A 12,981-nucleotide genomic window follows, 5' to 3' on the forward strand; every position below is an offset into this window, starting at 1 on the left:
GACAACAACAGTTACTCATTGTTGTTGTATTTGCAGAAGAGCATCTCCAAGAAGCTCGAAGCACCACATGAACAGAGCCCTCAAAGAAGGAGGGCAGTGTGCCAGCTCTTGGCAGCTGTGAGGAAAGGATGGCATGGGTTAGGCCTCCTTCTCATTCCCATTGCGTGACGGATAGGCAGTCCTGTTGAAATGCCATCTCAATCTGAAACAAGGTTTAAGCTACCTTCCCTGTTGGCTATTGAAGGACAGAAAATATACATTAAGCATGGAGCACTACAGTAATGCAAACAGTGCTGTATTGGCACGGTAGCAGCTTTGAGGAGCTGAGCCTGCTTGGACTGACACTGCCGCCATTCCTAATCATGTTGAGGAATCTGGGTGCAGGTGCCCTCACCCTATGATTGCTTCAGCTGCTCTCAAACTACTTGTCTCAGAGATGGGCTGTCTGGGAAATGTGGATTCCTTCTAACCAAAGCAGCCAACAGTGAGTGCCACCAAGGGAAGAGGACAGCAAGTGGATACCTCAACAGCTGCGTGTTATGTGAGCAGCACTGGACTCGGGCGATTTCTTGAGGCTAACCTGGAAGTGCTGGTTTCACCTGTTGGTTTCATTTTCTCATAGTTAGATGATATTGCTCACCACCTTATGCTCTCGGACTGACAGCTTGCAAGCAGGAAAATGCTGTTCACATGCATGCATGTGCAGATTATGTAATTAAATTTCCCAAGTTTCTCTATGATGGATCAGACCCATACATTTTGTCAGCAGAAATCCTGTGTAACTGAACTCAGTCCATTTTGATGCTAAACAGTGCCAGGCAAAAGGATTACAGTAAAATGCACAGTGGTAGCTGCTAACAGGAACCTGCCTGATTCCACTCTTATGTTTTGCATAGATATAATTCCCATGGAGTTATATTGGCATTCGTCTGCACAGAATGAGGTAGTATATAGTTTGGTTAGCATGACTTCAGAGGAAAAACAACTCATAAAATAGATGATGTGTTGATTGTGAGTTACTATATATTATACTTACTATAAGTCTCTACACTAGCAAGAAGCAGCAGCACACATCATTTCTAGGACAGTCCTTTCCTAAGCAACAAATAGAAATCATGTGAAAATGGTAGCATGTGATCCTGAAATTAATGACTATATCCTAACACAAAGACATATGTCATTTAAGACTGCCCTGTAACTGTAATTGGAATATTTCCTGACTTTTGTAAGCCAGTGTGCTTGATATTTGCAAACTTCATACTCATAACCTCTCCAGGTTTTTATGCATAGACCTTTGGCAAATACTGTACTTTTACCATCATGTGAGAACTAGTGTTTTAATTTAACCAGAAAACAAGCTTCCCTTGGAAAGAGAAACTAAGGCAGTAGCTCCATTACAGTGATGTGAAGGAAATTTTGGAGAAATAACTGTGTTTTATAGCCTCCTTTAACATCTGGTCTTCAAAGTATGAGAGGCATGGTGATGTGGACGAGGATAGACTAAAGAGGACACTGAGATGAGCTGTTTGGTTAGAATAGCCATTTCAGGTTGATAAACACTGCATTGAAGATGTTCAATGTACAACTGCTAAACTTGTTTTTCTGAAGACTAGCATATCTCTTACATGCCTGATCATGTGTATTTTTCCATTGCAATATAAGGCAGACAAACAGTATTTTTGGTTTTAAAGGTGTTCAACATTCTTTAAAAAAGCATAGTAAACAGACGCTGACATGTTATCAGGTTGCTCTGAACTGTCAATAGGTTCCCTAACACGCTGAGTATTGCACCAAAACCTGACTCTAGTATTTGGTTCATGAACAGATGAATGACTATTACTTCAGTGCTGAAAATGAAGAGTTCACCTATAGACGTATTAGCTACCCTGTTAACAAATTAATACTACCTGTAGACATGAGAGAATCCCTTACGAGGCTACACAAAGTGACATTGGGGTTGTGCAGGCTTTTGAAAGGTGTTTCCCAGGGTACCAGGTATGTTTGTGTGTTTTAGTATGTTTAATATATTCTTCGACTTCTGGCCAAAGTTTTTGAATGCCATGTTAATTACATATTTCAAAGGACCAGTTAGAAATATCTCCTTATCAGAGCTTTCCAGGTGCTGCTGTCTCTGGTAAGGGGGTTTCAGAACAGGGTCTGTTTTCTTGATCCTTGTGCTGGAGGGACAAACCACAGGGCTTTTATTCAATTATACTTCTTTACTTAAGGAAACACCTACTTAAATCACTGATGTTTCAGGTTTTGTTTTAATGCTCTCTGTTAAGTTACCTAATTGTTTACATGAGTAATTGGTGCTTTGTATTAAAAAAAAAAAAAAAAAAAAAAAGAACTTCTTTGAAAGGTCGCTATACCTCACATTTTTAACTTTGCTGTGTTCAAATCATATGAACTTTCTTTATGAACTGTCTGAAAAAAACAGCTTTGTATCAACTTCGGTTAAAGATGGGGGCTCACAGTTCAAGTGCATCTGCAATGTCTCCCTAATGAGGGAACACATACAGTGCCAGTCTTCGGGTATTTCTGGAGTCAATAGAGGGCGAGGCTGGCACGGAACCTCTGCAGCCTTGAATAGCTAATTTAGTCAAGATACTGTGTCTGATTTCTGTGAGCCTTGTATTAAACCTCCAGACACATTGGGGCTGTTAATGAGTATGTAACTGGTACTGAGGCAGATGGCTACCCAAAGTGCAGGACTATGGCAAATCCAGGCTGAGGCAGCCCGTGCAGTTATCTCAGTTAATGAATAAGTGTAGTTTGTGTTCCCCCCAGGCCGAGTCCCGTGGTGGCATGCGTCTGGGTAAAGGTTCTTCCATTCCCTCGTAGATGAGAGTGCAGGAGGCTACTATGGATAATGCTCAAGGCCCTGGAGGGTCAGGGAACCTGAGATTTAATTCCCAGGAGAAGACATGTATCCTTAGGTCTGCAAAAGAATTAGCCCCTCAGCACCATGATGCCTTCAGGTCCAGCATGTACTCCACAAGGAAATGTCAGATGTGGCAGAAAGGAGCCCTATTCTGGAATCAGATGACAAAACTTGCTTTTTCTGCCTGTGGAAAACCAGGTAAAGTGTTGTAACAGAATGGTCTGTGGCTTAAACTATTCTTCTGAGAGAAAATAAACCCCATTTTGAATCTCTGCTCTATTGACTTAGAAAAGGAATTTAAAGCTACACTCCAGGTGTGCCTTAATCATCAAGGTTTTCAGCACCAGACTGTTCTTTCTTGTTGTGAATTTTGCTTATTTATAGAAATACTTCTCAATCTGTTATAAAAATTGAAAATGTATTTTTGACCTAGAGAGAGAGAAACGATATTTCCCAGTGGTCAGAAGAATTGCCAGGGAGGTAGGAGGTCTGTGCCCCTATCCCAGTCAACAAGCGGTTATTTACAGAAAGTACAGAAGCACTGAGAAGAAGCACTGAGAGAGAGACAGCGCATGGAAGTGAGGGAGCTGTGACTATTACTGCCCTCACTCTGGATTCTTGGATTATCTTCCATAACACATGTCCAGTCACAAAGAGTTTGACTGCAGATGCAGCAAACTTGGGAGTGCTGAAATCCTGAACATACCTGCTTCCTCACCTCCAGGATCACTGCAAGATATGGAACCTCCTAGTTCAGGGACTGCTTGCTGGGCCACTTACAGGCAGGCTTGTGACAGTGGCTGCTACTATGCCACTCCTCTCTGACTACAAGACTGCTCAGGAATGCTTGGATTTGCTAAAGGGATGGCTTGCCAAGCACCAACTTCCTTCCCTTGGCTCCACCAACCTATGTATCTAATGATTCTCCTGCATAAAAAAAAGAAAGGAGCATTACAGTTGCAGCCCACCAGAGCTGACAAAACAATTCCTAGAGCTGTTTCCTGGTGTAAACCACTTGGAGATCCTCTCCCAAAGGGTCTGGATGAGGGTCTAGCATAATTAGTAACTGTTGCTCCACACAGGAGCATCAAAGGAGAGCATGAAAGTAACTGTTAATGAGATGCTGCATCAGTTCCTTGTTGCTGAACATACTCTTGCAATGAGAAAATATCACACTGGCCGTGTTCTACTAAGCTGTTATATATTGCTAGAGCATTAAGTGGGAAAGGTTGTGACCACAGGGCCTTACAGGTGTACATTAAAGTTCACCTGTCCAGCTCTTCTCTTGTAAAAACACTGGATATGTTTCCAGAGTATGTCATCTACATCCTCAGTGCTGGTATGTCAGCAGTCATGTCAGCTGGTATGTCAGCGGTCACTTTGTGATCGTTCTGCCTGAGCTTCTCTGTTACCTGCCACTTGATAAGCCAGTGGCTTTCATCCTTAGACAGTACTAGAAGTTTCCCACCATCTTAAATGTCAAGGAACATCCTGAAAAGCATCCGTGTAGTGAGCTAATGAAGAATTAGGTTAACCATTGTTTTCTAGGACTGTAGGAAACCCCAAAGAATATCCTGAAGAAAACTCTTCAAGGAAGGAAGCTTAGGAGCGGATCTGATCAGTGTAAACCAATTAATCATTCACAACATTGGTTTCTTTATAATTGGTAGTTAGCAGGAGACGTTTGGACACAGTGCCAAGCTTATTGCTTAATCAGGTAAATGATTAAGCAATAAATGATTATCCAAAGCATATGTTGGCTTTCAGTTTGGTACCCAAAATGAATTTCCCACTTCTGAGTTCAGTTCAGTAAGTGATGAATTAAATAGGTAGCACTCACCACAGTCACCTCTATGAGGGAACAAGGCCCTAGGGGAAATGTACGATGTTTGCATCATCTGGATATTTTTGCCTTGGATTCCAATGCCACAGTCGCTTCCCTTCCATGTAAGCCCTGGGTCACCTGAGGGCTCTTGCCTCCTCACCAGTTTTAAAAAGAATAGCCATACTGAATAAGATTGAACAGTGGTCTTACCTAGTAACCTTGACACCAGATGTTAGAGGAACACTGAAGAAGGTTATAAGAAAGCAGTGGTAATTATATGCATTCAGAATACCCTCCCAGCCTCCAGCAATAAGTGGCTCATGGAGCTTGTGAACCAAACCCTGTGTCTTTCTGTTTAATATCCTTTGATGCAGTCTTCATGAATCTGTCCACTCACTTTTTGAACTCCTGTAATTTCTTTGCATCTATAACAGCCACTTGCAAGGTGTTCCAGAATTCATGTACACACTGGAGGAAGAATTGCCTTCCTCTCTTTGCTTTGAAATTAAATCATTACCTGGTAGTTTTTCCCAGCAACTCTTAGTTCTTGCCCTAGAAGAGACATTCTTTATTCATCTTCCCCATGTCATTCACAGTTTCAGGCACTTTTGTTCTATATATCTATTTTGTTGTTCCCAATACAGATGTTTTCCATACCTTTCATCAATCTTGTCACCTTCCTCCATACTTTTTAGTTCTACCTAATTATTTCTGAGATAAGGGATCAGAAAATAGTCAGTATGAAGGTATACCATGCACTCATCTAGTGGCTTAAAGACCTTTTCTGTTTCGTTCTCTTCCCCTTTTGTAGCCATCCCAACTTTTTGTTTTCTTTTGTCTCTTGAGCAATGGCCTACTGAGCTTCAAAGAACTATCTATTCTTATCACAAAATCATATTCCTGAATGGTAATGATCAACTCCGAACTTACAGCTGTGTATGGATAGGTAGATGTTTTCCCCCATGTGACTCAGTTTGCATTTGTTTACACTGAAATACATGTACTAAATTATTGCCTTGTTGCTGGGCACTGTTCAGAGTGAAATAGGAGAAATTATCTCTGCAGAAAATACAGTCATGACAAAGAACTAAATAGGAAAAGCCAGACTGAAGATGGGATACACTAGGTTTTCCAAGATTTAGAATGTGTGATTTCTACCAAACGACAGTGTGAAGACAGGAGAAATCAGGTATAAAATGAGTGCAGGATGCTTCTGCCCCTTTAGTAAGTAGCAAGATAGAAAATGTATGCCACTCTGACACCTTCAGGATATAAAGGCAATGACTTCTGTCCTGCAACTAGCAAGAATGTGCTATGATAACTCTTAAATCTCAAACTACAAAGTGCCATTCTCTCTAATCTGCCAATGTCTGCAGTCAACTTACTCTTTATTCGCCTGAAAGAATTTCAGTGGACTCTGCATAAGCCCCTCAAAGAGTATAAAAGAAACATGAAAGAAGGAAGAAAAAAAATTCAGCTCCAAAGACACTGTAGTGCAAGTCGATAGGTATGATCAAAACTCAAAAGGGAGGGAGTAATTTCACAGAAAAGAAATGTGTGTCCTGCTTTGTGCCCAGAAAGAATTGTTCAGTGCTATTAATTGTTTTACACGCTTTATGATAACTATCAAAATCGAATTAAATTTCTAGATTATTTTAAAAAATCCGTGAGAACAATTGTATTAAGAGTAACTGTCAAGAAATAGAAATGAAATCATATCTGAGTTTTGCTTATGTGTCTTTCTCAAAATATACTATTTCAGATTAATTCTTTCCATTTCAGCTTGAAATTTAGGCTTCGCCATAACCTACAAACAGAAATACATTCACACGGCCAGCCAGTTAGGAAACCGTATGTCACGAAAATACAACCAAAGCAAATTAACTGACTTTGTTGAGCCTAGAGTTTAAAACAAAAAAAATTCTCAGAGCATGGTCTTTTGATTTTTAGTCAAGAAAAAGAAAAGAAATGTATGCCAGAATCCATGAAAATGAAATCGAAACTGCATCTGGTCAGTGAATACTATACATTCATTGAGGACAGTAATTTGTAATTATCAGATAAAATAGCATTTTCATTGGACTTGTCAGCAAATCCTTATTAATTCAGGTAACAGTCATCATTCATAATTCATCAACAGTCATAAAACAATCATAATTCATCAACGGTCATAATACAAGACAATTCAGTGTCAGCCTGCGGAAACCATCTGCCAAAAAATAGTTGCATTAAATCAGTAAAAGAAATTCCAACAGCACTAAATCTCTATAAAACATGTAATCATATTTCATTGGAAAATGCATAATCTAGAGAAAAAGAACATACCTTTGACAGCGGTTTCTTCTGAACACAGTTTATGCCTCCAACAAAGATCATATTGGGCATCACTGGTCTGACGTATTCAAACACATAGTCAAATCTCAGCAGCCAAATGGAAGCAGAGCTCAGAAGGTCTAGCAGGGATACATCTCTTTGAAGAACTTCAGAGGAAAACTTTATCGCATCCTCATAGAAACCGTTACAGTACCAAAGCTCCAGGAATGCAACCAGTGCGTTTTCCACTCTCTGGAAAAAAGTCATGCGGTCTGAGTTGAATGTAAATAGTCTTGGGACATATGACACAGGGTTTGGGCACTGAGTTGCTGTATAGTGCAAACCACAAGGAAATCCTCTCATGAAGAAGATGAAGGGGAGTGAAAAATAATTAGCAACTGTTGCTCCACATATAGAAACAGGATCTGTTAGGAGAGCATCAAAGTCACTTTGATTCAAGTACTGCATCATTTCCTTGCTGCTGAACAGGCCCTTACAGTGAGAAAAAAATATATTGAAAACAGCTATAGAGTTGTTATATTGGGTTAGAACATTCTGTGGGAAAGGCAGACCCTTCAAGTGAGAAAGAACATATTGATGAAAGGCACCATCCAGTTCTTCTAGTGTGTAAGACACAGGGTATGCTTTCACAGTGTATGCCTGTGTCACTCCCATCTGCCAGCTTACTTCTGGTATAATCACCACCACTTCATGTCCTCTCTCTGTGAGCTTTTCCACTACTTGACGCATGCTAAGCCAGTGGCTTCCATCCATGGGCACCACCAGTAGTTTCCCTCCATCTGAAAGGCCAGGAATTAGGAGGAGAAAAATCCAGGCAGCAAGCTGAGAGCAAAGCCAAAAAGTCATTTTCCTGTGGTCAGAATACTGAATGTGAAAATGCCTTCTCCTTCAGACGGAAGCTAGATGTTTCTGAAGGAAGCCAACTGACTTATTTGCAGGGTTGTCCTGCTTTGTCATTATCTTCTAGTTAATGATTTACTGTTTTGATCTGTGCTCAGCTATGGCTGAGAACCAGGAGGGATTGATTTTCTCAGTTATCTGAAGGCCAAATGTAATGACCTTTTCCTTTGCTGAGTCACTGGAGTTCTCCAGTGTTCAGTTGAGAACTGTCTCCCCAACATGTTAATCAGATTCATTAGGACTTTTCGTTTGATCCTTGATGTGTCTGCGGAAACCTAGAGTTGAACCCTGTTAAGGACATTGGATTGAACAGTTTCCCTAACAGTCTTGTCTTTCCCCTTGGCCAGGGCCAAGGAAGACAAGTCTAGGGAGAGCTACCCCAGAAACACAGTAACAAATGAAAACAGCCTTGAAAAATTTCATAGACACGGATGTTTAGATGAATTCTCTGAAGACAGAACAGGAGAAACTCAGATCAAGGCAAAAGAGCAGTGGACCAGCAGTCTTCCGAGGTAGCAGGAATCAGAGTAACCCTACAGAGTACAACAGCACTAAGAAGAGACTTTTAGAGAGACTGACCTGGCAACAGAGGAAAGAGATCTGTGAAGCTGGAGCCTAAGTCCTTGCTTTGGAACAGTAATATGTTTTTTGCACAGTCTAGGGAAGGGCTCTGACTCCCAGGCTTTTCTGAGGAAATTGAAAACCCTTTGCCTATACATCAGGCAGAGGCCAAACATAAGATAGGAACCAAATGTGTTTTCAGGACTAGTCCCACTCTGACTTGGGGCCAGGTATAGGACATGATCATCTGCTAAAGAGCAGCTTCAGCATGACTGTGGATTTGCACATGACTACACTGGGAATCTACTGAAACAGTGCTGTGGAGAACAATCAGCTTCACAGCATTGCTTTTGAGGTTATCAGTGATGCCTAAAAGCACTGTGACATGGAAAAATAATGAAGCACAGGATATTCAGAGCCATGCAGCCTCTGTCCCATAGGGGCACATCTGAGATACAGCCTTGCATTTCCGTTCCATACAACTATCAATGCAACAAAATTAATTATGACTTTTTTCTGCATGTTTTCCCATACTTTTTAAAAATTTCTTTTTCCCACCTTGCCAAAGTTTGTAACTTTTTCCATATGTAGAGAAACTACTGAGGAAGTCACAGAAGGATGAAGCTTGTTTTTTCTTTCACGCATGTGATAATTTCAGAAAACAAAATCTTTGAGCTTCAGAGTAGGGACAGGAAGCTCTGAGGTAAAAGTGAAAAAAACACTCTCAGAATTCTTTATGTTATTATCAACTGTAAGAAAAAAGATGAGTGGCAACTAAAGTATTTTATTACTTCCAGAATGAAAAAGGGCAGTGAAAAATTATCATTGGAGAAAAAGATCAATTTAACAAACACTTTCTCATGAAAAGAGTGCTTTTTTTTTTTTTGTAATGGTACCCTCCATTTGCTGAAAAGGGTAAGGAGACAGCTTTTAACACACGGTGCCAGTGAAATGTTCTGCCCAGTTCACAACAGTGCTCTTTGGCATGCTCACATGGTTGTTTTTTAAATCAGGGTGAGTGTAGTTCCAATCTTGCAGCATGCTTAATGAGGAAAGGAGGCAGTGAAAAGGCAAGCTCAGGGCACATCAAGTATATCAGTAATCAAGTATATCAGTACCTTAGAGGAGTTTATGAACCCTTGCCAGTTCTCAGTTGGCCTGGTTATCTGGCAAAAGCTTTTTACAAGTTAAACTTTGCTGTGTTCAAGGGTGTGCAGAGTACCGTTGCTCACCTCTCAAACTTGGTCATCCACACAGGACAGCAGTGGGAACTTTGAATGTGGGTAAGAAGTTAGATAGCTGGGGAAGGCCAGGGAGAGGAGAGGACAAAGTCAGGTGAGAGGAGCTGTGCTTCAAGGCTGCAGCAGGAAGGACGGAATTGATGACAGCATGGCTGCCGCCTTTGGCTCTGTGATCCCACAGGCACGATGAGCATGATCCCAGCATGATTGCCGTGAGAGTCGGCACTGATAGCAAGCGAGGTGCAAGTTCGTTCACTCCAGGGTTGGTTCCAGCTTTATGAAGGAAGTTGTATAACATTGTGAACTTCTATGCACACCTGACTTCTTTCAAAGAGAAAACTGATCTTCTCTGACTAGTTGTCAGGCTTATCTGGTATTTGAAATTGCAGTGGTAGTACAAGCCCTGACCTATGTCTGATGGGGCCATACGGCCCCAGAGAAGGAGCTGGAAGGCTCCTAAGGGGTCATGAAACAAACCTCAGTTGTAGGGCAGTGCTGTGCCTGGAGGGGATGACCAGGAGGGGCCAGTGAACAAACAGCTCCAATTTCAGTAAAGTCTTCTTGAAGCAGAGGCAAGCACTTGGGCTACAAGGGTTGTAGCTTGAGCTTCATTTATAGCTACTTTTTTTTTTTTTTTTTTTGATTGCTTCAGTGGGGCTATCCCCAGTGCTGTCCTGAGTGATTTGGGTCACCATGCAGCTTGGTTGCTCTCCTCCAGCAGTGCCCGCCATTCAGCAGGCGCTGAGAGCACGTGCTTTAATTTGTCCTCACTGGGAATGGCCTCGTGGCCTCTAAGCAGAGGCCACATCCGTAGCTGACGCCGTCCTGCATCACCTCTTCCAAAATGCTCTCAGGCATGCCTGGGCTTACTCAGGTAGCATGGCTGAGGCGAGCTGCAGCGGGCTGGGCAGCCATGGCTGGTATGTCACACTGAGGACGTCCCCCAGGCCCTCGGGTGGGTCGCAGAGGTGACTCTGAGGATGTCCTCCAGGCCCCTTGCCTCGTGGCGGAGTGACGCTGAGGACATTCTCCAGGCCCCCCGCCTGGTCACGGGGGTGGCGACCAGTGCGGGATTGCCAGTGCTGGGGTGCTGTGGGCTGCCCCACGGGCAGGGAGAGCCAGGCTGCCATGGGGCTGTAACCAGTGCGGAGAGAGGGGCCAGCCGCGTCTCCCGGGCAACACTCGGTCCGCCCGAGCGGCAGGGAGGCTTCCCCCCGGCCTGTGGAAGGCCCGCCGACACCCCGCCCGGCGGCCGGCAGGAAACTACAGCCCCCAGAAGGCCTTGCGGGGAGGCGTCCGCTCCCAGCGGGCAATGCGCGTCCCTGCCGTCCCTCCGGTGACGCTCCCCCGCGCCGCACTACAGCTCCCAGCAGGTCGTGCGGGACCGGGGGCCGCTTTGTCGGCCGTTGTTTCGGTTCATGTTGCATCGCGCGTGGGGTAGCTCTTTCCCAGCCCTGCTAAAAAACGCGCTTCAAATTATAGCCTGGGGAAAGGAGGGGAGAGGGCTGAGGGGATACCACTGTCCTCTCTCCGAGGCTTGGTCCGGTGCATTGTGTGTGGTGTGTGTGTGTGGGGGGGGGATAGTCCCGGGGTAGCGAGCGGCCCCCACGTCCCAGCGTGCTTTGCGCGACGCCAAAACAAACATGGCGGAGGGGGCGGCAGGGTCGTGGGGCTGTGGCGGCGGGTGGTGGCCTGGCTCCGTGTGCCAGCACTAAGCGGTGAGTCGGGGCGGGCGACGGCAGCGTGAGGGTCTTCCGCCGCGTCGGGGCCGGCGGGGGACAGTGTCTCGCCTCCGCCGGTCTCGCCAGGCCCTGCGCTGCGGCGGCGAGGGCCGAGGGCAGTGACTGTTGTCTTCTCTTCGATACTGATGAGACCGCATCGTGGCACTGGGCCCAGTCGGGGGCTCAGCAGTGCAAGAGAGACCCGGGTGTACTGGAGAGAGCCCGGTGGAGGCCACTGAGATGGTCGGGGCTGGAGCCCATGCCGAGTGGGAAGAGACTGAGGGAACCGGCTTTGTTTGGCCTGCAGAAGGGAAAGTGAAAGGGAGACCCTACTGCTGTCTGCAGCTACCTGGTGGGAGGGTATAGATGGAGCCTGATTCTTCTTGCCGATGCACACGGATAGGATGGGAGGTGCCAGATGCAAGTTGCAGCATGGAAGTTCCCATTAGAGATAAGAAATACATTTTCACTTGGAGTGTGGTGAAACACTGGAATAGAGGCTTAGAGGAATTTGGGGATCTCCTTTCCTGGAGCTGTTTCAGGTTTGGCTGGACAAGGCCTTAAGCAATGTGAGCTAAGCTGACCCTGGTTTGAGAGGGTGTTGGAACCTCTAAAGGTCCTTTCTAACTTCTGTTATTATTATTATTGTTTTAGTGGAAGGCAGTTGCTAGCAGGAGTGCCTTGAGGATCCCGAAGTGAGCTGTGAGGGAGGATTTGGGACTATCCTGCTCAAGTGCTTCTCAGGAGTGGTGGATGGTACTGTGGGCTGTCAGTAAGGCAGTCCTTGCCTTCTAGATATACAGTTTTTTGTGGTGAGGGAGCCTATTAGGAGCAAGAGAGGGCACCCTGATGTTGTGTATTCAGATGAGGAACATAGAATGGGTCATAATCTTTGTATAGTTAAATGCTGAAGTACAACAGGCCTAACTGAAAAATAAATGAAGTTTGAGGCACAGATTGGAAAGGATGCTAAAACTAGCAATTCTGTCCTGACGGTACCCTGTGAGATTTTATAGGTGATCAAGGTATAGCAGCTGCATTCAGAGAAGATAAGATTAGTGCAAAAAAACTAAATTTATCTTTTGCCCCATCTATGTTCGTTAAGAAGGGATTCCAACCACATAATTTTATTTTGTGGAGGTATATACAGGGATACGCCTTGTATGAAGTGGTGAAGAAGAGTTATAGAACAAATAGATTGAACATTGCTACATTGCTCAGAGTTGCTAACTGTAAAGCAGTTAGGGCTAAAATGTGTTTTTGCTGTTTTATAAATAGAAAGTGTGGCAATGCTATTTTAAAAAAGATTTAGGAGATACTTGGAGAACTATCAATGGGTTGAATGGGAGCTATCAGCTATATTTGGATTTTAAAAAGTCTTCAACAAGTTTTGTCACTGTGGACTCTTAAAGAAATTAAGCTGACACAGGAGAAGAAGAAATTCTTTGCTTGATTAAATAAATAGGTAAAAGATAGAAAACAGAAGGTCAGCTCTCATAGTGGGAAGCGAGTGCA

General features: G+C 43.9%; 2 protein-coding genes across 7 annotated transcripts in view; one reads left to right on the forward strand and one right to left on the reverse strand.

The window, feature by feature from the left end:
* LOC112986625 (UDP-glucuronosyltransferase 1A1-like) overlaps positions 1-7,951 on the reverse strand; it is a 37,967-nt gene extending 30,016 nt beyond the window's left edge. Inside the window, exon 1 of the mRNA XM_026106000.2 lies at positions 7,035-7,951. Coding sequence (XP_025961785.1) covers positions 7,035-7,889 — 855 coding nt within the window. The 5' untranslated portion in view covers positions 7,890-7,951. The remainder of the gene's footprint in view (positions 1-7,034) is intronic.
* A 3,095-nt stretch (positions 7,952-11,046) lies between these two features.
* The window catches only part of USP40 (ubiquitin specific peptidase 40), a 39,399-nt gene continuing 37,464 nt past the window's right edge, over positions 11,047-12,981 (forward strand). The window contains exon 1 of one of the 6 annotated variants that reach the window (XM_064515472.1): positions 11,047-11,118. Coding sequence is in view for 2 of the 6 variants with exons in the window: in XM_064515474.1 (XP_064371544.1) it covers positions 12,220-12,222 (3 nt within the window). In the remaining 4 variants the exon portion in view is untranslated. The other 5 variants (XM_026105983.2, XM_026105981.2, XM_064515474.1 and 2 more) reach the window with 5 other exon arrangements.

This window comes from Dromaius novaehollandiae, chromosome 7 (genome assembly GCF_036370855.1).
Source record: "Dromaius novaehollandiae isolate bDroNov1 chromosome 7, bDroNov1.hap1, whole genome shotgun sequence".
NCBI lineage: Eukaryota > Metazoa > Chordata > Aves > Casuariiformes > Dromaiidae > Dromaius > Dromaius novaehollandiae.